The sequence below is a fragment of the Pan troglodytes genome, chromosome 1, assembly GCF_028858775.2.
Source record: "Pan troglodytes isolate AG18354 chromosome 1, NHGRI_mPanTro3-v2.0_pri, whole genome shotgun sequence".
NCBI lineage: Eukaryota > Metazoa > Chordata > Mammalia > Primates > Hominidae > Pan > Pan troglodytes.
The window spans coordinates 184,155,382-184,180,784 of NC_072398.2; the positions used below are offsets into that span (position 1 = coordinate 184,155,382).

The 25,403-nt window shown below is 42.1% G+C and overlaps 1 protein-coding gene across 7 annotated transcripts in view; it reads right to left on the reverse strand.

Annotated features, from left to right (window-relative positions):
- CYP4B1 (cytochrome P450 family 4 subfamily B member 1) overlaps nt 1-25,403 on the reverse strand; it is a 50,234-nt gene that overhangs the window by 15,350 nt on the left and 9,481 nt on the right. For 6 of the 7 annotated variants that reach the window (XM_016962544.3, XM_016962535.3, XM_016962561.3 and 3 more), the window contains exon 1: nt 3,657-3,876. The exons of the other annotated variant lie outside the window; for it this stretch is intronic. In XM_016962544.3, coding sequence (XP_016818033.3) covers nt 3,657-3,836 — 180 coding nt within the window. In that variant the 5' untranslated portion in view covers nt 3,837-3,876. Of the gene's footprint in view, nt 1-3,656; nt 3,877-25,403 lie in introns of those variants that run through there. 7 annotated transcript variants of the gene reach the window in all.

Genomic DNA, 25,403 nt, shown 5'->3' on the forward strand with positions numbered 1-25,403 from the left:
TAGACCCCAAAACACAATTTAATTTCCTAAACACACTGCTTTTTCCAGCCTGTGTGCCTTTTTGCACAGATAGCACCTTCTGCCTTTTCTTCTGCATTTCCTGCCACAGGTTTCTACCTCCAGATCTTTGAGAATGTGCCTCAGCATCACCTCCCTGGACCTTCCCTGACTCCCCACACTGAGAGGGGCCCTTCTCTAGGCCCAAAGATTGGTAACACTTGTGCTGTGTTATTCATCTCTCCTACAGACCCAGTTCCTCTGAGGCAACCTCTTTGTCTTGATTCTTCATCCTCTGGCCTCAGCATAGGACCAGACCCAGAGTTGTTGATCGGACACTGCTGGTTGCTTAGGAAAGAGGGACCATATCTGGCTCACAAAGACTGGGTTGACTTGAGAAGAAGGAAGGGGATGAAGAAAGCAAATGCCCCAGGGTGTTTTGTAGCAAGAATCCCTCTATGATGATTTAACACCTGACGTTTATCTGCCCAGTAGTTTGCAAAATACCTATACTTTATCTCTTTCTATCCCCTTCTAACCCAGTAAGGTAAAAATGATTATCTCCACTTTGTTGACAGGGAAACAGAAGCACAGAGAGGTAAAGTGGCTTAGCTAACCAGGCACAGCGAAGGCCTGTAATCAATGTTTACTGAATGAAAATGAGCCACAGTCCCATCTTCACTACACAGCACAAGGTCAAGGGCACTCTCACAGCAAAGGGCATGGCTGGGAAAGAGGCCTCTGCAGTCTCAGAGTATCTCATTTCCTTGATCTGGGAGCTGGCATTCTACACACACACACACACACACACACACACACCGATTTGTTGGCTTCTTTCAAGGGTTCCAACCTCAGGCCAACAATATAGCTGAGCACCTACTGTGTGCAAAGTCCTCCCTGGTTCCTAGACTGGAATGAGGGGGACCCTGGAAGAATAGGACATGTCCCCACCTCCAGAAGACACGTTCTGAGAATTGAGGAGGATGACAGGTAGATGCTACCCAGGCCTCCAGACTGTAATCAGAGACTAAGAAGGAGAAATTAATCCTGACAGCAGCTCTTCCCTGCCCCCAGTCCCTTTACCTATCAGTCTTCCTCCCCTTCCTACTCCCATCATTGCTGGGCCTAAGAATCAACTTTGCAGTAACCTTTTATGGTCTGACAACATTATGAATTAAAATGCAGAAGTCCTGGGCCCAGTCTCGACCTAACTCCTGAGCTACTAAACAGACATAGACAAATACTTTGCACCCTCTGAACTTCAATGTCCTCATTTTTACATTAGGGAAAATAATCCCCTCTCTGCCCAACCCATTTCTCAAGTTCAGGTATGAATCCAGGCAAGAACAGAGGTGCCAAGCCCTTGATGACTGCAGGAGTTGTGCTTGCAATGGTTCCCCAGGAAACCTTTGTAGTTCCCACAAGTAGTCACTCCTCCAGCCTTTGTCTGCTCAACCTGATGCCAAGAGAAGGCCCTTCAGACAGTTGTGTTAGAGCCAAGAAGCCAAAGCTAGACTGTGTTCCAGGCCCTCTGCATACTCTCAAGGTGGGGGTGGGGGCCATCAAGGGGAAGAAAACAGCCAGCTCTGACATGGAGGTGGGGGTGCAAGGTCCCTGTCCTAAAGAAGTCCCTGGCTGAGGGCAAACACAACTTTGACGAAGGCAGGTAGAAGTGGAGAGGGAACAAGAAGAAAGGGAGAAAGTTCTCTCTAAATACCTCTTGTACCCCTTTAGTGTCAGACCTCAACCTTCCCTTGGCCCTCTTGTGTACTTAGCAAAGCCTCTCCCAAGCCCTCCTGGTCCCTTTGCTTTTCTTCTCCCTCATGCTTTCTCCTCTGTGGATACTCTCCCTACCCTCCAACATTCACTACTGGTTCATTAGTGATGCCTACACTACGCTAGGCTTTATGCTGGACCCTGAGGGTACAGGGATGAATCAGATCAGATCTCCATCCTCCAGGAGCCACAGTCTAGTGCAGAAGATGAATAGGTAAACAGAAGACTTCAACCCAACAGGACAGGTGCTGAGATCAAAATAATGGGGCTAAGGCAGAATCCTGGGGAGGAACCTCGCCCAGCTCGGGAGCAAGGCTCTGGTGTCTGTTTTCCCTTCAGACCGTAAGCTCTTTGAACCCCAGGCCTGGGTCTGATTCATCTCTCTGACCCACACTTTCCTTTCCTGGATGTCTTCAGGATGCATGTTACAGGGTTATCTGTCAGGGCAAGAATAAGCCTAGAGGTCAAGCTCATTTCTAGTGTCAATCAAGGAAGAGAAGCAGTGCCCCCACCCAGACTGAGAATGAGGAAAGTGAGTTCAGAAGGTAGGAGAAGGAACTTGCCTCACTCTGAGCCTCAATCTCTGGCATGTCAGCCAGGCACGGTGGCTCACACCTATAATCCCAGCACTTTGGGAGGCCGAGGCAGGTGGATCACTTGAGGTCAGGAGTTTGAGTCCAGCCTGCCCAACATAGTGAAACCCCATCTCTACAAAAATACAAAAATTAGCCAGGCATGGTGGCGCGTGCCTGTGGTCCCAGCTACTTGGGAGGCTGAGGCACGAGAATTGCTTGAATCTGGGAGGCAGAGGTTGCAGTGAGCCAAGATTGCACCACTGCACCCCAGCCTGGGAGACAGAGCAAAACTCCCCATCAAAAAAAGAAAGAAAGAAAGAGAGAGAGAGAGAAGGAAGGAAAGAAAGAAGGAAAGAAAGAAAGAAAGAAAGAAAGAAGGAAAGAAAGAAAAAGAAAGAAAGAAGAAAAAAGGAAGAAAGAAAGGGAAAGGGAAAGGAAAGGAAAAAGAGAGGGAAAGAAAGGTCTCTGGCATCTCTACCTGGATTCCCCAAGCTGGCTGCAGATCAAAACACTAACACTTGGACAGGTTTGTAAATGTAAACTCCTAGTTCCAATCTGACAAATTAGAATCTCCAGGGACTGGAGGTCCAGGAATTTGCTCCTCCCAGTTGATTCCAATTCCCTGCCCTGTGTCTAATTAGAAACCTCTGGTCTAGATCCCCAATACAGTAGGAAACTAAGAGATCTTCCTGAGAGCAGGGGCTAAGGTGGTTCCCACCCTGGAGTAACAGGAAGACGAACCATGATCTGAACCTGGGAAGGTGTCACGGCTCCTGAGCCACCCATAGGCATGGCCGGGAGAGCCCTGCCTTTGGGGACACCAACCGCTTAGACACTCGGTGAGGTCTGTCATGTGGCGGTACTCATCTTCATGCTCACTCTCATTTCCTGCCTTACAAATGGAAATCTTTACACTACACACAACAACACAGACGCTGATTGAGCTTTCAATGGATTGCCTACTTCTATGGACTATCCAGAGGTTTTGGATTTCTGCCATTGCCTTTCTGTCATTGCTGAGCTTTTAGCAGAACCTGGTCCAAACTTCGGGCCTCAGAATGAGGAGAAGGTGTCTGTGCCATGCTTGAGCCCTGACTTGGAAGTTGCCCCCACTTCTGAAGTCAGCTTGAAAGGCTGGAGTGAAGGAGAAATTCTGGTGGGAAAGCTGAATGGAAGCCATGGATCCCAGGACATCACCCCCTGCCCAAGTTTGAAGTCTCCCTCCACAGCCCCCTGGGAATTAGGCCTGATTCTCTGAAAGGAGGGAGGATGTTTTCTTTCACCCCCACCCCCCCGACCTCCACATACCTCGAGGGCATGTCCAAAGAGCCAGTGGGTGGGAGGCCCTGGGAAGTTGTCCATAGCCTTAGCCAACATCTGCCTCCGCAGCAGCAGGCGGATGAGCTTGAGAAAGCCTAAGACCAAGATCAGCCCAGAAGCCCACAGGCCCAAGGAGGAGAAGCTCAGGGAGAGGAAGCTGGGCACCATGTTGTAGTTCCAGCCACCTAGCCTTCATCTGACCTGCCTTCAGCTGCTCCTGGGTTCCTTTATACTCTGGACCCATGCATCTTGTCAGCGCCCAGCCCTAGCCACTCCCTGCAGCCAGCAGCAGCCAAGGCTGGGCTGAGTGCCATAAGGCGGAGACAGCAACCTCCAAAACTGCAAACAACAGAGGAGAGAGCCTAGTGGCTGAAGAGAAACCTAATAGTGGACTCCAAATAAAACAGGCAATGGGTATCCCACCTTGATTCCTTAGAACAAACAGATGGCAATTCTTGGTGTAATCATCAGCATAATAACCACTGTCTTCTCATACAAGCACTGTGAATGTTTCAGGCACTTTTTACATACTATCTCATTTAACCCAAACAGCAAGGGGGTCAGAGGTACTCACATTTTATACCCATTTCCCAGATAATGAAGCTGAGGCTCAGCTTGCCTATGCTTTCTCTCAAGAAAGCTTCCAGTGTCCCCTTCAATGTGAACCCTTAAGAGAGCTGGCATTTATGCTAGGCTCGCAATGCTTTGAGTTCTTTTTTGTGAGGCACCTTCAGAGACAAGGTTCTAGCCCCAAAAGGGAAATACCATGTCAGAAAGGGGCCAACTCCACCCCTAAAACAATAGTGCCATTTTGACACTTAGGAACATAGAACTTTCAGGGTGATGAGAAGTCATCAAATTCAATCCCTCCTGGCTGGATGGAGCCACTTAAGCTCAAGAGAGGCAGGGAAATATCCAAAGTTGCACAGCAAGACATTGGCAGCTCCCAATGCCACAGCCCAGGCTTCTGTGGAAGAACAAGTTTGGCTCAGACCACTGCCTTGCCTGGGGAGGGTATGTTATTTGCAGAGGCAGGCAGATTAAAGAAATCAAACAAGATATGATGTGGCATGCAGAGACTTGAAACAACAAGAAATGCATCAATACCCCAGGACTAAAGGAAGAAGGGAACAAAATCATGATCCTGTAGCTTGGTGGGGGTTGTATTTATGGGGAACACAGCCAGTGTGAGAGAAGTGATGCTGGAACAGCGGAAGAACAGAGCAAAAATGTCCTAAACTCTTTCATCTCCCATCTCCCATCCCCTACTAGTGTCTCCAATCAGCCAAGCCAATCAGAAGTGAAATGGCAAGGAGCCTGGGGAGTCAGTCTGCAGAAGTCAGCCTCCCAGAGAGATAAGAGCAAGGACAGTCTGGCAGGGAGGTGGCAGGAAAAAACCAGAAATCAGGTGGACTTGGATCTCAAATCTCAGAACTCAGATCACAGGTTCTAATTCAGAGAATGATAAGCCATCAACATGGCTTCCTTGTCCCCTCTGGCACAAGAGACCAAGCCTCCTCCACTGCTGGGGAGACATAATGTCCAATCTTACCCATAGGCAGAGAAAGCAAGAAGAGAGTACAATGAAAGAACTCCAAAAGTGTCTTCTCCATTGGTCTGTCACACTTCCTGAAATTTCACATTTGTGCTTCATTTTATAGAATCGAGACATTGAGTGTACCATTTAAAAAGCAAGTCATGTTGTGTCTTTGTTCTCATTGGTTTCAAACAACATCTTTATCTCTGCCTTCATTTCATTATGTACCCAGTAGTCATTCAGGAGCAGGTTGTTCAGTTTCCATGTAGTTGAGCGGTTTTGAGTGAGTTCATTAATCCTGAGTTCTAGTTTGATTGCACTGTGGTCTGAGAGACAGTTTGTTATAATTTCTGTTCTTTTACATTTGCTGAGGAGTGCTTTACTTCCAACTATGTGGTCAATTTTGGCATAAGTGTGATGTGGTGCTGAGAAGAATGTATATTCTGTTGATTTGGGGTGGAGAGTTCTGTAGATGTCTATTAGGTCTGCTTGGTGCAGAGCTGAGTTCAATTCCTGGATATCCTTGTTTAACTTTCTGTCTTGTTGTTCTGTCTAATGTTGACAGTGGGGTGTTAAAGTCTCCCATTATTATTGTGTGGCAGTCTAAGTCTCTTTGTAGGTCTCTAAGGACTTGTTTTATGAATCTGGGTGCTCCTGTATTGGTGCATATATATTTAGGATACTTAGCTCTTCTTATTGAATTAATCCCTTTACTATTATGTAATGGCCTTCTTTGTCTCTTCTGATCTCTGTTGGTTTAAAGTCTGTTTTATCAGAGACTAGGATTGCAACCCCTGCCTTTTTTTGTTTTCCATTTGCTTGGTAGATCTTCCTCCATCCCTTTATTTTGAACCTATGTGTGTCTCTGCACATGAGATGGGTCTCCTGAATACAGCACACTGATGGGTCTTGACTCTGGGATGCATTTAAAGCAATGTGTGGAGGAAATTTATAGCACTAAATGCCCACAAGAGAAAGGAGGAAATATCTAAAACTGACACCCTAATATCACAATTAAAAGAACTAGAGAAGCAAGAGCAAACACATTCAAAAGCTAGCAGAAGGCAAGAAATAACTAAGATCAGAGCAGAACTGAAGAAGATAGAGACACAAAAAACCCTTCAAAAAATCAATGAATCCAGGAGCTGGTTTTTTGAAAGGATCAACAAAATTGATAGACCACTAGCAAGACTAATAAAGAAGAAAAGAGAGAAGAATCAAATAGACGCAATAAAAAATGAAGGGGATATCACCACCAATCCCACAGAAATACAAACTACCATCAGAGAATACTATAAACACCTCTATGCAAATAAACTAGAAAATCTAGAAGAAATGGATGAATTCCTGGACACATACACCCTCCCAAGAATAAACCAGGAAGAAGTTGAATCCCTGAATAGACCAATAACAGGCTCTGAAATTGAGACAATAATTAATAGCCTACCAATCAAAAAAAATCCAGGACCAGATGGATTCACAGCCAAATTCTACCGGAAGTACAAAGAGGAGCTGGTACCATTCCTTCTGAAACTATTCCAATCAATAAAAAAAGAGGGAATCCTCCCTAACTCATTTTATGAGGCCAGCATCATCCTGATACCAAAATCTGGCAGAGACACAACAAAAAAAGAGAATTTTAGACCAATATCCCTGATGAACATCGATGCAAAAATCCTCAATAAAATACTGGCAAACTGAATCCAGCAGCACATCAAAAAGCTTATCCACCATGATCAAGTTGGCTTCATCCCTGGGATGCAAGACTGGTTCAACATATGCAAATCAATAAATTTAATCCAGCATATAAACAGAACCAAAGACAAAAACCACATGATTATCTCAATAGATACAGAAAAGGCCTTCAACAAAATTCAACAGCCCTTCATGCTAAAAACTCTCAATAAATTCAGTATTGATGGAATGTATCTCAAAATAATAAGAACTATTTATGACAAACCCACAGCCAATATCATACTGAATGGCCAAAAACTGGAAGCATTCCCTTTGAAAACTGGCACAAGACAGGGATGTCCCCTCTCACCATTCCTATTCAACATAGTGTTGGAAGTTCTGGCCAGGGCAATCAGGCAGGAGAAAGAAATAAAGCGTATTCTATTAGGAAAAAGGAAGTCAAATTGTCCCTGTTTGCAGATGACATGATTGCATATTTAGAAAACTCTATCATCTCAACCCAAAATCTAAAATCTCCTTAAGCTAATAAGCAAATTCAGCAAAGTCTCAGCATACAAAATCAATGTGCAAAAATCACAAGCATTCTTATACACCAGTAACAGACAAACACAGAGCAAAATCATGAGTGAACTCCCATTCACAATTGCTTCAAAGAGAATAAGATACCCAGGAATCCAACTTACAAGGGATGGGAAGGACCTCTTCAAGGAGAGCTACAAACCACTGCTCAATGAAATAAAAGAGGACACAAACAAATGGAAGAACATTCCATGCTCATGGATAGGAAGAATCAATATCATGAAAATGGCCATACTGCCCAAGGTAATTTATAGATTCAATGCCATCCCCACCAAGCTACCAATGACTTTTTTCACAGAATTGGAAAAAACTACTTTAAAGTTCATATGGAACCAAAAAAGAGCCTGCATCGCCAAGTCAATCCTAAGCCAAAAGAACAAAGCTGGAGGCATCACGCTACCTGACTTCAAACTACACTACCAGGCTACAGTAACCAAAACAACATGGTACTGGTGCTAAAACAGAGATATAGACCAATGGAACAGAACAGAGCCCTCAGAAATAATATCACACATCTACAACCATCTAATCTTTGACAAACCTGACAAAAACAAGAAATGGGGAAATGATTCCCTATTTAATAAATGGTGCTGGGAAAACTGGCTAGCCATATGTAGAAAGCTGAAACTGGATCCCTTCCTTACACCTTATACAAAAATTAATTCAAGATGGATTAAAGACTTAAATGTTAGACCTAAAACCATAAAAACCTTAGAAGAAAACCTAGGCAATACCATTCAGGACATAGGCATGGGCAAGGACTTCATGACTAAAACACCAAAAGCAATGGCAACACAAGCCAAAATTGACAAATGGGATCTAATTAAACTAAAGAGCTTCTGCACAGCAAAAGAAACTACCAGCAGAGTGAACAGGCAACCTACAGAATGGGTGAAAATTTTTACAATCTACCCATCTGGCAAAGGGCTAATATCCAGAATCTACAAAGAACTTAAACAAATTTACAAGAAAAAATCAAATAACCCCATCAAAAAGTGGGTAAAGGATATGAACAGACACTTCTCAAAAGAAGACATTTATGCAGCCAACAGACCCATGAGAAAATGCTTATCATCACTGGCCATCAGAGAAATGCAAATCAAAACCACAATGAGATACCATCTCACACTAGTTAGAATGGCAATCATTAAAAAGTCAGGAAACAACAGGTGTTGGAGAAGATGTGGAGAAATAGGAACAGTTTTACACTGTTGGTGGGACTGTAAACTAGTTCAACCATTCTGGAAGTCAGTGTGGTGATTCCTCAGGGATCTAGAACTAGAAATACCATTTGACCCAGACATCCCATTACTGGGTATATACCCAAAGGATTATAAATCATGCTGCTATGAAGACACATGCACACGTATGTTTATTGTGGCACTACTCACAATAGCAAAGACTTGGAACCAACCCAAATGTCCATCAATGATAGACTGAATTAAGAAAATGTGGCACATGTACACCATGGAATACTATGCAGCCATAAAAAATGATGAGTTCATGTCCTTGTAGGGACATGGATGAAGCTAGACACCATAATTCTGAGCAAACTATCACAAGGATAGAAAACAAAACAGTGCATGTTCTCGTTCATAGGTGGGAAATGAACAATGAGAACACTTGGACACAGGATGGGGAACATCACACACCGGTGCCTGTCAGGTGGTGGGGGGAGGAGGGAGGGAAAGCATTAGGAGAAATACCTAATGTAAATGACGAGTTAATGGGTGCAGCACAACAACATGGCACATGTATACATATGTAACAAACCTGCACATTGTGCACATGTACCCTAGAACTTAAAGTATATTTTTAAAATTTTAAAAAAGCAAGTCACTTGAGTCAGAGAATAAAGAAACATGATAAGCTATCAGCAGAATTCCATTCTTGATGGTGAATTCATTTATCAGCATAGTTTCAGCCTGGTCATATGATGGAGTGTTTCAGGGAAAGCCTAAATGGGCTCCCACCTGATGAAAGAGCCATGGCTCCTGGCAAGGACCACATAGGATTCACCTGGGAAGTGAATAGGGTTAGCCTAGAAGATGTTGAGTGGGTAGAGTGGACGTCAGTTGAATGACTCCCCAGCATCCATTCCTTGCTTCCCCCTTCCACCTAGTACCATGAATTTGCAAGCCTTGGGGTGCATTCAGATTGCCCTCACCCTCAACTCCAGTATGGGCTTATATTTATTTAACATAGTCTGCATTCATCTTGCCCACAGTAATTGATTCTTTCAAGAATAGGCACACGAACAAAGTCAGCCAATCAGGGCAAATGAAATCTATTTCCAGTATTTAATTTAAGCTATCTTGAAACAGATTCTCTCTTTAATATTCAATTCGATCCTAGAGCATGTAATCTCAGAAGCCATCAATGTGGAAAGAGGCAGACAAGAATGTACTCAACACCATAGCAACACAACTGAGAAACATACTAAAAGGAACTAAATATCAGTCACATTGTTTGAACTCCTGGATCAAGCTTCACCTGAAGCTAGAATTACCTTTGACTTTTTATTTTATTTTATTTCATTTCATTTTATTTCATTTTATTTTTTAGACTCGGGGGAACATGTGCAGATTTGTTACATGGCTATATTGTATGATGCTGAGGTTTGGGCTTCAGTTGAACCCATGACCCAAATAGTGAACATAGTACCCAATAGGAAGTTTTTCAACCCTTGCTGCTCTTCTTCCCTCCCCACCTTTGGAGTCCCCAGTGGCTGTTGTTTCCCTCTTTATGTCCATTTGTACCCAGTGTTTAGCTCCCACCTATAAGTGAGAACATGCAGTTTTCTGTTTCTGCATTAATTCACTTAAAAAAGTGACCTCCAGCTGCATCCATGTTGCCACAGAGGACATGATTTCATTATTTGTAATGGCTGTGTAGTATTCCATGGTGTATATGTACCACATTTTTCTTGTCTGATCCACTGCTGATGGGCACCTAGGTGGATTCCATGAGTCTTTGCTATTACAGATAGTGCTGCAATAAACATGCAAGTGCAGATATCTTTTTGGTAGAACAATTTATTTTCCTTTGGGATTACTGGGTCAATGGTAATTCTTTTTTCAGTTCTTTGAGAAATCTCCAACTGCTTTCCACAGTGGCTGAACTAATTTACATTTCCACCAACAGTGTGTAAGTGTTCCCTTTTCTCTACAACCTTGCCAACACCTGTTATTTTGTGAGTTTTTGGTAATAGCCATTTTGACTGGTATGAGATGGCATCTCATTGTGGTTTTGATTTGCATTTCTCTGATGATTAATGATGACAAGCATTTTCATATGCTTCTCAGTTAATTGTGTGTCTTCTTTTGAAAAGTACCTATTCATGTCCTTTGCCCACTTTTTAATGGGGTTGCTTATTGTTGATTTGTTTAAGTTCCTTATAGATTCCGGATATTAGTCCTTTTTTGGATGCATAGCTTGAAAATATTTCTCCCATTCTGTAGCTTGTCTGCTTACCCTGTTGATAGTTTCTTTCTTTTTTTTTTTTTTTTTTTGAGATGGAGTCTCACTCTGTCACCCAGGCTGAGTGCAGCGGCGTGATCTCAGCTCACTGCAAGCTCCACCTCCCGGGTTCATGCCATTCTCCTGCCTCAACCTCCCGAGTAGCTGGGACTACAGGTGCCCACCACCACGCCTGGCTAATTTTTTGTATTTTTAGTAGAGACAGGGTTTCACTGTGTTAGCCAGGATGGTCTTGATCTCCTGACCTCGTGATCTGCCCCCCTCAGCCTCCCAAAGTGCTAGGATTACAGGCATGAGCCACTGCGCCTGGCCACTGATAGTTTCTTTTGCTGTTTCTTTAGTTTAATTAGGTCCCAGTTGTCAATTTTTGGGTTTTTTTGCATTTACTTTTGAGGATTTAGTCATAAATTCTTTGCCTAGGCCAATGTTTTGACTCTTAATTACATGAACCAACAAATCGCCTTTGTTTAAATTCAATCTGAGTTGGGTTTTCTGCTGCTTGAAACCAAAGTATTTCTATGTGATATACTAGGGAAAACCTGGGAAAATGAGAAAGCCTTGGCTAAATTGGGCTGAAACATATTTAGGGGGTTAGCTTGGGACAAACTGAATGAAATTAACCTGGGAAGGGACAAGTGGGATTATCTTGGTACATTTTGAGAAGTGGGGCTTGCCTGGGAAATACTGAGGGAGTTCATAGAGAAGTTCTAAGTGGTATTAGCCTGGGCAAAGCTTCCATAAGATAGGAGCAAGCAATAATCTGAATATGGTGAAAGTGAGGGGCATAGTTTAGAGAAGAAGCAGATATCTGAGACGTTATCAAGCAGAAAACACAAAGGAGAGGAACATGTTAGGAAACTGGAGTGTCAAGTGCAGGGTTAGCATAGAGGGGTAAGGAGACTAAACTTTGTCTTCTAGGCTGCAGGGGGCCATGGAGAGGGCCTTAAGCAGAGAGACAAGGGTGATCAGAGGTGAGGTCCAGGAAGATCACCTCCTCTGTATGTGTGCAATGACTTGGGCTGGTGGGGGTGGGGCCTGCAGAAGGGTTGGAGAGGAGAGAGGAAGCTATCAATGCACTGATCTTTGTGGAAGATGACAAACCTGGACAGGGAGGTGGCAGAAGGCATGACTCAAGGCTGGTGGGGTGCAAGGGGGCTAGAGCTCAGTGTGGATTGGCAGGCAGGGAGAGGAAGTCAGAGGGAGAATGAGCAGGGTGGATGTTGCTTGTGCCTCAGAGGTCCTACATACCTTCTCCTGCCAGAAATATATAGCCCAGCACTCGTGATCTATTTTCCATACACCCTGCTCTCCACCCCTTGGCTGAAATCTGGCAGCCACCCACATTTTTAGGGCAAAAAACAAGTCATCATGTGACCAGAGCCAGAGGCTAGGCTTCAGTCAACTCCCAGGTCCTGATCCTACTAGCTACATACCCTGACCATCTTGGCAGTGTGATTTGTGGAAGCCAAAGTTCTTGGAAGCTTCCACCCAGTAGTCTTAGTTCTTCCTTTAAGGGTCCCATAGAAAACTTCAACTGTAAAAAAAAAAAAAAAAAAAAAAAGGCTTGTAGATGGCCCCCAGTCCATTAGTGTACTGAACAGGCTGGCACTGGCTCTCAAGAGCAGATTGTGTATATCACTTCCCAACTCTAGGTTTGGTGTCACATTAGCAGCTTGAAATTGGCCATCATAGGAGTATTTAATATTTACATGACAGAAATTGGCAAATGCTACAAATCCCACTTTTTCCCCTGAGAAGCCGGTTGTTAAACACTTTCAAACACACCATTGATCCTAACCCCCAGGCTGCAGAGTTACTATAGCAGCTCTCCTTGACCACTGGTACCTGCCTAAGAGATCTCCATTATACAGGACTGTAGGGCAAGACTGGAAGCCTCCCTTTCAGACTCCTTGGGAAAAAAATCTTTAGGCCTTTAGCAAAGATTAATTCCCATGTGTCTGAAGAGGTCTGGGGTTATGGGAGTAGGGAAGGGAGGCTGCAAAGAGATGGACATAATGAGACCGCCTTTATCCAAGTCCTTCCTAACTGCTCTCTTCCTCCAGGATGCCATCCTTCACACGCCTCCACTTCAGAAACACCAATTAGGCCAGTTTTCTAAATCTTCCACCTCAGTCTGCAACTTTTCTTAGCTGCATTCACCTTCAGTCTTGTAGCAGTTATTTCTCTTATCTTTGTCTTATCCTTGTGAAAGAAAAATAAATCTTGGGCCCCCAAAATCACTAACTAAAGGGAAAAGTCAAGTTGGGAACTACTTAGGGCAAACCTGTCTCCAATTCTATTCAAAGTCATCCCTCTACTCATTGAAATAAATGCATATCTGACTGCCTCCTTTGGAGAGGCTAATCAGAAACTCAAAAGAATGCAACCATTTGTCTCTTATCTGAAGGGGGCCAGCCCCTCCACAAACTGTGGGTATTTCTCCTCAGGTGGGATGAGAGACTGAGAAAAGAAATAAGAGACAGAGACAAAGTATAGAGAAAGAAAAGAAAGAAAGAAAAGAAAGACAGAAAGAAAGAAAAGGGGACCTGCACTCAGCATATGGAGTACCTGTGCCCTCCTGCACTGGTCTCTGAGTTCCCTCAGTATTTATTGATCATTATCTCTACCATCTTGGAGAGGGGGATGTGGCAGGACAATAGGGTAATAGTGAGGAGAGGGTCAGCAGGAAAACATGTGAACAAAGGTCTCTGTGTCATAAATAAGTTTAAGGAAATGTGCTGTGCCTTGATGTGCATGCACACAAACATCTCGGTTCAATAAAGAGCAGTATTGCCACCAGCATGTCTCACCTCAAGCCCTAAGGTGGTTTTCTCCTATCTCAGTAAATAGAACATACAATCGGGTTTTACACCAAGACATTCTATTCCCAGGGAGGAGCAGGAGACAGATGCCTTCCTCTTATCTCAACTGCAAAGAGGCCTTCCTCTTTTACTAATCCTCCTCAGCACAGACCCTTTACAGGTGTCGGGCTGGGGCATGGTCAGGCCGTATCTCAGGCTATCACATGTGGAGAAACCTTGGACAATACCTGGCTTTCCTAGGCAGAGGTCCCTGCAGCCTTCCGCAGTGTGTTGTGTCCCTGGGTACTTGAGATTAGAGAATGGCGATGACTTTTACCAAGCATACTGCCATCAAGCACTTTTTTAATAAAGCACATCCTGCACAGCCCTAAATCCATTAAACCTTGAGTCAACACAGCACATGTCTCTGCAAGCACAGGGTTGTGGTTAGGGTTACAGATTAACAGCATCTCAAGGCAAAAGAATTTCTCTTAGTACAGAACAAAATGGAGTCTCTTATGTCTACTTCTTTCTACATAGACGCAGTAACAGTCTGATCTCTCTTTCTTTTCCCCACATTATCTATCTACCTATGACCTAGAAGTCCCCTCCCCACTTCAAGTTGTTCTGCCTTTGGCCTTTGCTTCAAGTTGTCCTGCCTTTCCAGATCCATCCAATGTTCTTCTTACATATGTTGATTGATGTGTCATGTCTCCCTAAAATGTATAAAACCAAGCTGTGCCTTGACCACCTTGGGCACATGTCTTCAGGACCTCCTGAGGCTGTGTCACAGGCATCTCTCAACCCTGGCAAAATAAACTTTCTAAATTAACTGAGATCTGTCTCAGACATTCAAGGTTCACATTTTGTAACCATGGAGGGATTCTGAGTGAAGGTGCCCCTGACCTTTGACAAATCTCCTGTTAGTGCTTGGTACCAGCCTGAGCTATCTATATTGCTCAAACCAGGAGGACAATAGGACAATTTGCTGAGGCCTGGAAGCACCCTCTCCAGAAAATCCCTGATCTCCTAAAATTTGATGGAGACCTTAAGTTTATTTTGCCATATGACTTTTTCTTTTTTCTTTTTTTTTTTTTTTTTTTTTGAGTTTTACTTGCTTCCAACACAAGGAAGGCAAGTTTTCCTGCTTCCATGATGATGGAAGATGAGTAATTCCTTTATGGAGTTTGAGCTTTCTTCCAAGAAAAGACAAGTTTGAGTTTTTTCCTGCTTTGAGAATGGTGGAAAGCAGTCTTCTGCCTCAGACCCATCCCTAAGTAAGTAACTGAATTGGGGTTTGTCTTGGCTAAAGTTAAAATTAACAACCCGCTGATCTTAATTTCTCCTTACCATTACAGTGCTCAGTAATCATATAAGTTGAGCAATTGTTTGTTTTGCTTAACTGGTTTTTGTTGATGTTGTTGTTTGGTTGTTTACATTTTTGCCGTTGTTTCAGTCTTTTTCCCACTGAGCTTGACCAACTCTATCCAACTTGATCAAATCCGAAGGAAAGTTCCAAATTATGGGGAACAAGACCTCTGAAGTGGCTAAATTCCCACACACACACACAGAAAAAGGTGGTGTGGTGGGGGGAGAAAACAGCCAGCAAAAGGGGGAAAAAAGATTTTTTATTTTGACTACTTAAGGGTCTTTATTTACATAACAATGCCAGGCTTTTGCTAACCAGGCCAAACTGAAAGAACTATGGCTGTCACCCCACACTGCGGTTGGATAGCTAAAGTTCTGCCCCCTTTTTTTCCACCACGACACCCTGGATTTGGTTCCTAAATCAAGCCCTTTTTGGTTTGATACTTGGTACTTCTGAAATAGCAGCAATTTGTCCTAGCTGAAATGTGGTAATGAGATTTTAAAAGATGTTTTTTAAGGAGCTCAGTGGTTAAAAGTCAGCTTAATAAGTTAGCTTTTAAGCTAACATCCAAGATAAGTGTCTGTATGTGTGTGTATATGTGTTTGTATTTAAAAGGCCATCATGTTTTTGTTTTTGTTTTGTTTCTCTCCTAGAACTTGCCTTTTATTTAGCAAAGTTTTTTTTCTTCTCCGTTGACTGAATACTGTTTTCTTCATTTACTTCTGCTGTCTCTCCTTTCTCTTTCACCCTCTGCTGCATGAGAGACCTAAAATAATTTATAATAGCCTGGAGTTCCTTAAAGAAAATGGAGAAGGCACAACACTCCCACTGGGGAGAAACCTCTCTTTTTCTTTATGGAACCCCAAGAGTGTAAATAGACAAGTTTGTCTCAGCTCTTAAGCTGCTTGATTTTGTATTGTGTTACCTAATTTTTTGACTAAAATAGTTGTTGCAAGAGAGGCTACTCCTGGGTTTTTAAGGAAGAGTGTAACTTAGATACTTAAAAATGTCCTCATTTTAAAAAAAAAAAAAAAGCCGGGCAGGGTGGCTCATGCCTATAATCCTAGCACTTTGGGATGCTGAAGCGGGCAGATCACCTGAGGTTGGGAGTTCAAGACCAGCCTGACCAACATGGAGAAACTCTGTCTCTACTAAAAATACAAATTAGCCTGGTGTGGTGGCACGTGCCTGTAATCCCAGGTACTCAGGAGGCTGAGGCAGGAGAATCGCATGAACCCAGGAGGTGGAGGTTGCAGTGAGCCAAGATCATGCCATTGCACTCCAGCCTGGGCAACAAGAGCAAAACTCCATCACAAAAAAAAAAAAAAAGTGCACTGTAAAAGCATCACATGGCCTGATAATAATTCTTCCTTTTTGGAGACCCAGGATTCAATGTGGGCTTGTCCAAAGCTCAGAGATCCAGTTAAAAGATAGGAAGTCCCTATCTAAATAAAATTGGTCTCCCTATAAAATCCTATGACACATTTCTATAATTTTATGTTTGATTTGGCATCTATCTTTAATTTTTCTCTAGCGCCACAAGACATTTTCTCTCTGTACTTTAACATGCAAATTTGCTATCTGATTTTTTAATTTAAGAGTTGTTTCCTTCAATACACATATTTAGGGCTGTTTAGCTGACAACTGCCAGGGCAATAAAACAGGTTACCAAGAGTTTTCAAGTCTAAGATAGGAAAAAAAAAAAAAAGGAGGTTTTAGGAATCTACAAGATGTATTTCTATTGGTATGCCTACTATGACTATGTATTTATGTGTTGTGTACACAATGTTTCACTAGTAAAAATATATAAAAGAGCTCAAATTAAGTGGCTTAAGAAAATAGAAGCATTTGAGTTAAATTTATCGGAAAAAAGAAAGACTAGTCAAACACTTTTTCAAGTTTACATGATTAAGTAAAATCTTTAATACATTAGCTAGCTTTAAAATTATTGTTAAAGTAATGTTAGAAATGTCTTAAGAATTGCCAGCATACATTTTTATTTGCATGTATTATTCAAGCAATTTCATACTTATCTCTACCAAATACTATAAGGTGTCAAAATTTGGCATAAGGGTTACAAAACTATAAACGCAGTCAAAACAGAATGATACTTGCTCATGTAATTTTTAATAAATAAGACATTGATATTGGTTTAATGAAAGTAGGGACATCTTGAATTTAGCAAGATTAGCAAAACTTTTAATCTCATGGCTTTAGGCAGTCTAGTCCATGGACAGTAAGAAGTTTGTTTTGGGAATCATCTTTGTTTCAAAGCTAAACTATCAATTAAGTTCCTCCCAAAGTTAGTGCAGCCTATACCCAGGAATGAATAAGGATATCCTGGAGGTCAGAAGCAACATGAAGTCAGTTAGGTCAGATCTTTTTCACTGTCTCAGTTATAATTTTGCAATGGTGGTGCCATAAGCTTACTTTAAATGATGACTACCACAGTTTTCATAAGCAATCTAGGTAAATGATTAAAATAAAATAATTAGGTAAGTGTAATAGAATAAATACTTCTAGACAAACTTGTCATACTTTAGGATTTAAAGTTATATTAAATTAAATAATCAATATTTCATTATTTGGGTATTTTTCAATAAAAATATATTGTAGAAAAACATTCTTTATTAAAAAAAGTGTACCCTTTTCAAAAAAGTGAAAAATTTTTATCTAATTCAAAGCTTATTTAAAGGTTATCTATAAAACAAGGTAAAAAAGAACCAGGAAATAAGAGAGATGTAAAAGTTACAGAAAAAAAAGAGGTACTTTTTTGGTAAGAAAGATTAAAGAGAAATAATTTTAAATGAAAAAAATTGTATGGTAAATTTAGTCCTAAAATAAAATGACAAGGTTGTTTACGAAAGGGGCATGTTTAAGACAAAGCCAAAAATCCAAGCATGTCATGGATGGTCTGTGTATGTCACAATAAGGATTTTTTTAAAAACAAAAAACTTTTATATGATCAAATTGTCTGTAATTAAAGGGAAATTATAATGGTCTTTCTAGATATTTGGCTTGAGGTAAAAAATATATATATATACTAAATAATTGGTTAAACAATGAAATTTTCCTAAGGGATTGATTTACTCTTAATATATAAGAGATTTTAATTTTTTTAATCCAAAGTTTAACTTTTATTGCATATCATTTTTAATTTTCTTTCCCCTTTTAAAGGCCATGAAATACTAATGCTCTACTTCAACTCATTTTCAACTCATGTAAGTTTTCTTCCTCGAGCTCTGTTTGTTGTGGCCTGATGCTAACAATGTTTTCTTAAAGGTCTAAAGAAAATGTTTTCTTCCAATATAATATTCTGTGCAGTGCAGAAGGTCTTTTCTTTTGCCTTTTGGTAACTGGCCTAACAGATTTTGTGGCTTATTGAAACAATTTATATGCCATTATTATTAAGTTTTTGTTTGCTTAGAAAAACAGATTTTTTAAAAAATGTTTTTTAATTAAGATTATTACATTCATGTATTGTTCTGTATGTGCTTTTAAAGTACTTGTGACATTGAGTTACAGGGCTTTGACTCCTGGGTCTGAAGAACACAACCAAGTCCTGCTAAATCTTAAACACTGACACCCATTAAAGCCTTATCTTCAGACCTGGTAGAAGATGCCAATCAAAATAAAACACATTCCTGGGGCACAGTGAGAGTGAGACCAGCCCTTCAGTTTGCCTGGGAGCTTGGTGAGGCCTGTGACTACCAGCTTTCCCCCCACTTCCCTGACAACCTGCATTACTCAGGAGAGGCAGCCTAATCCTCCTAGATATACAATCCCAGTGATCTGGGAATCTCACCATCAGCCCCAACAGCAGCCACAGCAAGACCCACCCAAGGAGAGTCTGAGCTCAGACACACTTAGCCCTGCTCCCACCTGATGGTTCTTCCCTAAACACCCGGGTAGCAGAAGACAAAAGGGCATATAATCTTGGGAATTCTAGGGCCCCTCCCACTACTGGTCTCTCTCCACACTACTATAGGTGATGCTTTCTGGAAAGCACCACCTCCTGGAAGGAGGCCAACCAGCATGAAAATAGAGCATTAAACCACCAAAGCTAAGAACCCCCATGGAGTCCATTGCACCCTCCACCGCCTCCACCAGAACAGGTGCTGGTATCCATGGCTGAGAAACTCACAGACAGTTCACACCACAGGACTCTGTGCAGAAATGCCCAGTACCAGCCCAGAGCAGGGTAGATTTGGTGGGTGGCTAGACCCAGAAGGGAGACCACAATCACTGCAGTTCAGCTCATAGGAAGTCACAACCACAGGAAAAGGAAGAGAGTACTACATGAAGGGAACACCCTGTGGGACAAAAAAAATCTGAACAACAGCCTTCACCCCTAGACCTTTCCTCTGATAGAGCCCACCCAAATGGGAAGGAACCAGAAAACCAACCCGGTAATATGACAAAACAAATCCTGTCAATACCCCCCCAAAATCAGACTAGTTCACCAGTAATGGATCCAAACCAAGAAGAAATCCCTGATTTACCTGAAAAAGAGTTCAGGAGGTTATTTATTAAGTTAATAAGGGAGGGACCAGAGAAAGGTGAAGCCCAATGCAAGGAAACCCAAAAAAAGATACAAGAAATGAAGGCAGAAGTATTCAAAGAAATAGATGGCTTAAAGGAAAATAATCAGGCCAGGCATGGTGACTCATGCCTGTAATCCCAGCACTTTGAGAGGCCAAGGCAGGAGATCACCTGAGGTCAGGAGTTTGAGAGCAGCCTGGCCAACATGGTGAAGCTCTATATCTACTAAAACTACAAAAATTAGACAGCTGTGGTGGTGGGTGTCTGTAGTCCCAGCTACTCAGGAAGCTGAGGCAGGAGAATTGCTTGAACCTGGGAGGTGAAAGTTGCAGTGAACCAAGATCACGCCACTGCACTCCAGCCTGGGTGACAGAGTGAGACTCTGTCTCAATAAAAAAAACAAAAAGAGAGGGAGAAAAGGAAAAGAAAAAACAATAAAAAATTCAGGAAACTTTGGACACACTTTTAGAAATGTGAAATGCTCTGGAAAGTCTCAGCAAAAGAATTGAAAAAGTAGAAGAAAGAAATTCAGAGCTCAAAGACAAGATCTGCATACTAACCCAATCCAACAAAGACAAAGAAAAAAATAAGAAAACATGAACAAAAGCTCAAAGAAGTTTGGGATTATGTTAAATGACCAAACCTAAGAATAATTGGTGTTCCTAAGGAAGAAGACAATTCTAAAAGCTTGGAAAATATATTTGGGGGAATAATCAAGGAAAACTTCCCTAGTCTTTCTAGATACCTAGACATGCAAATAAAAGAAGCACAAAGAACACCTGGGAAACGCATCACAAAAACATCTTCACCTAGGCACATTGTCATCAGGTTATCCAAAGTTAAGATGAAGGAAAGAATCTTAGCTGTGAGATAGAAGCACCATGTAACCTATAAAGGAAAATCTATCAGATTAACAGCAGATTTATTAGCAGAAACCCTACAAGCTAGAAGGGATTGGGGTCCTATCTTCAGCCTCCTCAAACAAAACAATCATCAGCCAAGAATTTTGTATCCAGCAAAACTAAGCATCATATATGAAGGACAGATATGGTCATTTTTGGACAAACAAATGCTGACAGAATTCACCATTACCAAGCCACCACTATAAGAACTGCTAAAAGGAGCTCTAAATCTTGAAACAAATCCTGGAAACACATCAAAACAGAATCTCATTAAAGCATAAAGCACACAAAACCTATAAAACAAAAATACAAGTTAAAAAGCAAAACCAAAAAACAAACCAAAGTATGCAGGCAACATAGAGCATGATGAATGCAATGGTACCTCACATTTCAATACTAACATTGAACATAAATGGCCTAAATGCTCCACTTAAAAGATACAGAACAACAGAATGGTTAAGAACTCACCAACCAACAATCTGCTGCCTTTAGGAGACTCACCTAACGCATAAGGGCTCACATAAACTTAAAGTAAATGGGTGGAAAAAGGCATTTCAGGCAAATGGACACCAAAAGCAAGCAGGGGTAGCAACTTTTATATCAAACAAACTTTAAAGCAACAGTGGTTAAAAGAGACAAAGAAGGACATTATATAATGGTAAAAGGCCTTGTCCAACAGGAAAATATCACAATCCTACACATATATGCACCTAACACTGGAGCTCCCAAATTTATACAACAATTACTGATAGACCTAAGAAATGAGATAGACAGCAACATAATAATAGTGGGGGACTTCAATACTCCACTGACAGTACTAGACAGGTCATCAATACAGAAAATCAACAAAGAAGCAATGGATTTAAACTATACCTTGGAACAAATGGACTTAACAGATATATGTAGAACATTACATCCAACAACCACAGGATACACATTCTATTCAACAGCGCATAGAACCTTCTCCAAGATAGACCATATGATAGGCCATAAAATGAGCCTCAATAAATTTAAGAAAATTGAAATTATATCAAGCACTCTCCCAGACCACAGTGGAATAAAACTGGAAATCAACTCCAAAAGGAACCTTCAAAACCATGTAAATATATGGAAATTAAATAACCTGCTCCTGAATGAGCATTGGGTCAAGAACAAAATCAAGATGGAAATTTAAAAATTCTTTGAACTGAATGACAATAATGACACAACCTATCAAAACCTCTGGGATACAGCTAAGGTGGTGCTAAGAGGAAAGTTCAGAGCCCTAAACATGTACCTAAAAAGTCTGAAAGAGCACAAACAGACAATCTAAGGTCACACCTCAAGGAACTAGAGAAACAAGAAAAAACAAAACCCAAACCCAGCAGAAGAAAGGAAATACCCAAGATCAGAGCAGAACTAAATGAAATCAAAACAAAAAAATACAAAAGATAAATGAAACAAAAAGCTGGTTCTTTGAAAAGTTCAATAAAATTGATAGACCATTAGCAAGATTAACCAAGAGAAGAAGAGAGAAAATCCAAATAACCTTACTGAGAAACGAAACAGGAGATATTACAACTGACACTACTGAAATACAAAAGGTCATTCAAGGCTATTATGAATACCTTTATGCACATAAACTAGAAAACTTGCAAGAGATGGATAAATTCCTGGAAAAATACAAGCCTCATAGCTTAAATCAGGAAGAATTAGATATCCTGAACAGACCAAAAACAAGCAGCAAAATTGAAATGGTAATTTTTAAATTACCAACAAAAAAAGGTCCAGGACCAGATGGATTCACAGCAGAATCATGTCAGACATTCAAAGAAGAATTGCTACCAATCCTTTTGACACTATTCCACAAGATACAGAAAGAAGGAACCCTCCCTAATTTATTTCATGGAGACAGTATCACCCTAATATGAAAACCAGGAAAGGACACAACCAAAAAAGAAAACTACAGACTGATATCCTTGATGAAGATAAATGCTAAAATCCTGAACAAAATACTAGCTAACCAAATCCAACAACATACCAAAAAGATAATCCACCATGATCAAGTGGGTTTCATACCAGGGATGCAGGGATTGTTTAACATAGGCAAGTCAATAAATGTGATATACCACATAAACAGAATTAAAAACAAAAATCACATGATCATCTCAATAGATGCAGAAAAAGCATTCAACAAAATCCAGCATCCCTTTATGATTAAAACCCTCAGCAAAATCGGCATACAAGTGACATACCTTAATGTAACAAAAGCCATCTGTGACAAACCCACAGCCAACATAATACTGAATGGGGAAAAGTTGAAAGCATTCCCTCTGAGAATGGGAACAGGACAAGGATTGCCCACTCTCACCACTCCTCTTCAACATAGTACTGGAAGTCCTAGCCAGAGCAATCAGACAGGAGAAAGAAATAAAGGGCATCCAAATCAGTAAAGAGGAAGTCAAACTGTCCCTGTTTATGGACAATATGATCATTTACCTTGAAAACCCTAAGGACTCTTCCAGAAAGCTCCTGGAACTGATAAAAGAGTTCAGCAAAGTTTCTGGATACAAGATTAATGCACACAAATCAGTAGCTTTTCCATACACCAAAAGCGACCAAGCAGAGAATCAAATCAAGAACTCAACCCCTTTTACAATACCTGCAAAAATAAAATAAAATACTTGGGAATATACCAAACTCAGGGGTCAAAAGACCTCTACAAGGAAAACTACAAAACACTGTTGAAAGAAATCATAGATAACACAAACAAATGGAAACACGTTTCACACTCATGGATGGGTAGAATCAATATTGTGAAAATGACTATACTGCCAAAAGCAATCTACAAATTCAATGCAATTCCCATCAAAATACTACCATCATTCTTCACAGAGTTAGAAAAAAAAATTCTAAAATTCATATAGAACCAAAAAAGAGCCCCCATAGCCAAAGCAAGACTAAGCAAAAAGAACAAATCTGGACGCATCACACTACCTGATTTCAAACTGTACTATAAGGCCATAGTCACCAAAACAGCATGGTACTGGTGTAAAAATAGGCACACAGACCAATGGAACAGAATAGAGAGCCCAGAAATAAACCCAAATACTTACAGCCAACTGATCTTTGACAAGAAAACAAAAACATAAAGTGAGGAAAGGACACCCTTTTCAATAAATGATGCTGGGATAATTGGCTAGCCACATGTAAGAGAATGAAACTGGATCCTCATCTCTTACCTTATACAAAAATCAACTCAAGATGGATTAAGGACTTAAACCTAATGAGAGGTGACAGCGTGCTGGCAGTCCTCACAGCCCTTGCTCACTCTCTGTGCCTCCTCTGCCTGGGCTCCCACTTTGGCAGCACTTGAGGAGCCCTTCAGCCCACCGCTGCACTGTGGGAGCCCCTTTCTGGGCTGGCCAAGGCCAGAGCCGGCTCCCTCAGCTTGCAGGGAGGTGTGGAGGGAGAGGCGCCAGCAGGAACCAGGGCTGTGTGTGGCACTTGTGGGCCAGCTGGAGTTCTGGGTGGGCATGGGCTTGGTGGGCCCCACACTGGGAGCAGCCGGCCCCGGGCAATGAGGGGCTTAGCACCCAGGCCAGCGGCTGCGGAGGGTGTACTGGGTCCCCCAGCAGTGCCAGCCCACCAGCGCTGCACTCGACTTCTCACTGGGCCTTAGCTGCCTTCCCGCAGGGCAGGGCTTGGGACCTGCAGCCCGCCATGCCTGAGGCTCCCACCCCCTCCATGGTCTCCTGTGCAGCCCGAGCCTCCCAGATGAGCACCGCCCCCTGCTCCATGGCGCCCAGTCCCATCAACCACCTAAGGGCTGAGGAGTGCAGGCACATGGCGCGGGACTGGCAGGCACCTCCCCCACCGCCCCCTGCAGCCCCAGTGCAGAATCCACTGGGTGAAGCCAGCTGGGCTCCTGAGTCTGGTGGGGACTTAGAGAAACTTTATGTCTAGCTAAGGGATTGTAAATACACCAATCGGCACTCTGTATCTAGCTCAAGGTTTGTAAACACACCAATCAGCACCCTGTGTCTAGCTCAGGTTTGTGAATTCACCAATGGACACTCTGTATCTAGCTACTCTGGTGGGGCCTTGGAGAACCTTTATGTCTAGCTCAGGGATTGTAAACACACCAATCGGCACTCTGTATCTAGCTCAAGGTTTGTAAACACACCAATCAGCACCCTGTGTCTAGCTCAGGGTTTGTGAATGCACCAATCGACACTCTGTATCTAGTTACTCTGGTGGGGCCTTGGAGAACCTTTGTGTCCACACTCTGTATCTAGCTAATCTGGTGAGGACATGAAGAACCTCTGTGTCTAGCTCAGGGATTGTAAACGCACCAATCAGCACCCTGTCAAAACAGACCACTTGGCTCTACCAATCAGCAGGATGTGGGTGGGGCCAGATAAGAGAATAAAAGTAGGCTGCCCAAGCCAGCAGTGGCAACCCGCTCGGGTCCCCTTCCACACTGTGGAAGCTTGTTCTTTCGCTCTTTGCAATAAATCTTGCTACTGCTCACTCTTTGAGTCCACGCTGCTTTTATGAGCTGTAACACTCACCGCGAAGGTCTGCAGCTTCACTCCTGAAGCCAGCAAGACAACAAGCCCGCCGGGAGGAATGAACAACTCCAGACATGCAGCCTTAAGAGCTGTTACACTCACCACGAAGGTCTGCAGCTTCACTCCTGAGTCAGCGAGACCACGAACCCACCAGAAGGAAGAAACTCCAAACACATCCGAACATCAGAAGGAACAAACTCCAGACGCGCCACCTTAAGAGCTGTAACACTCACTGCGAGGGTCCGCGGCTTCATTCATGAAGTCAGTGAGACCAAGA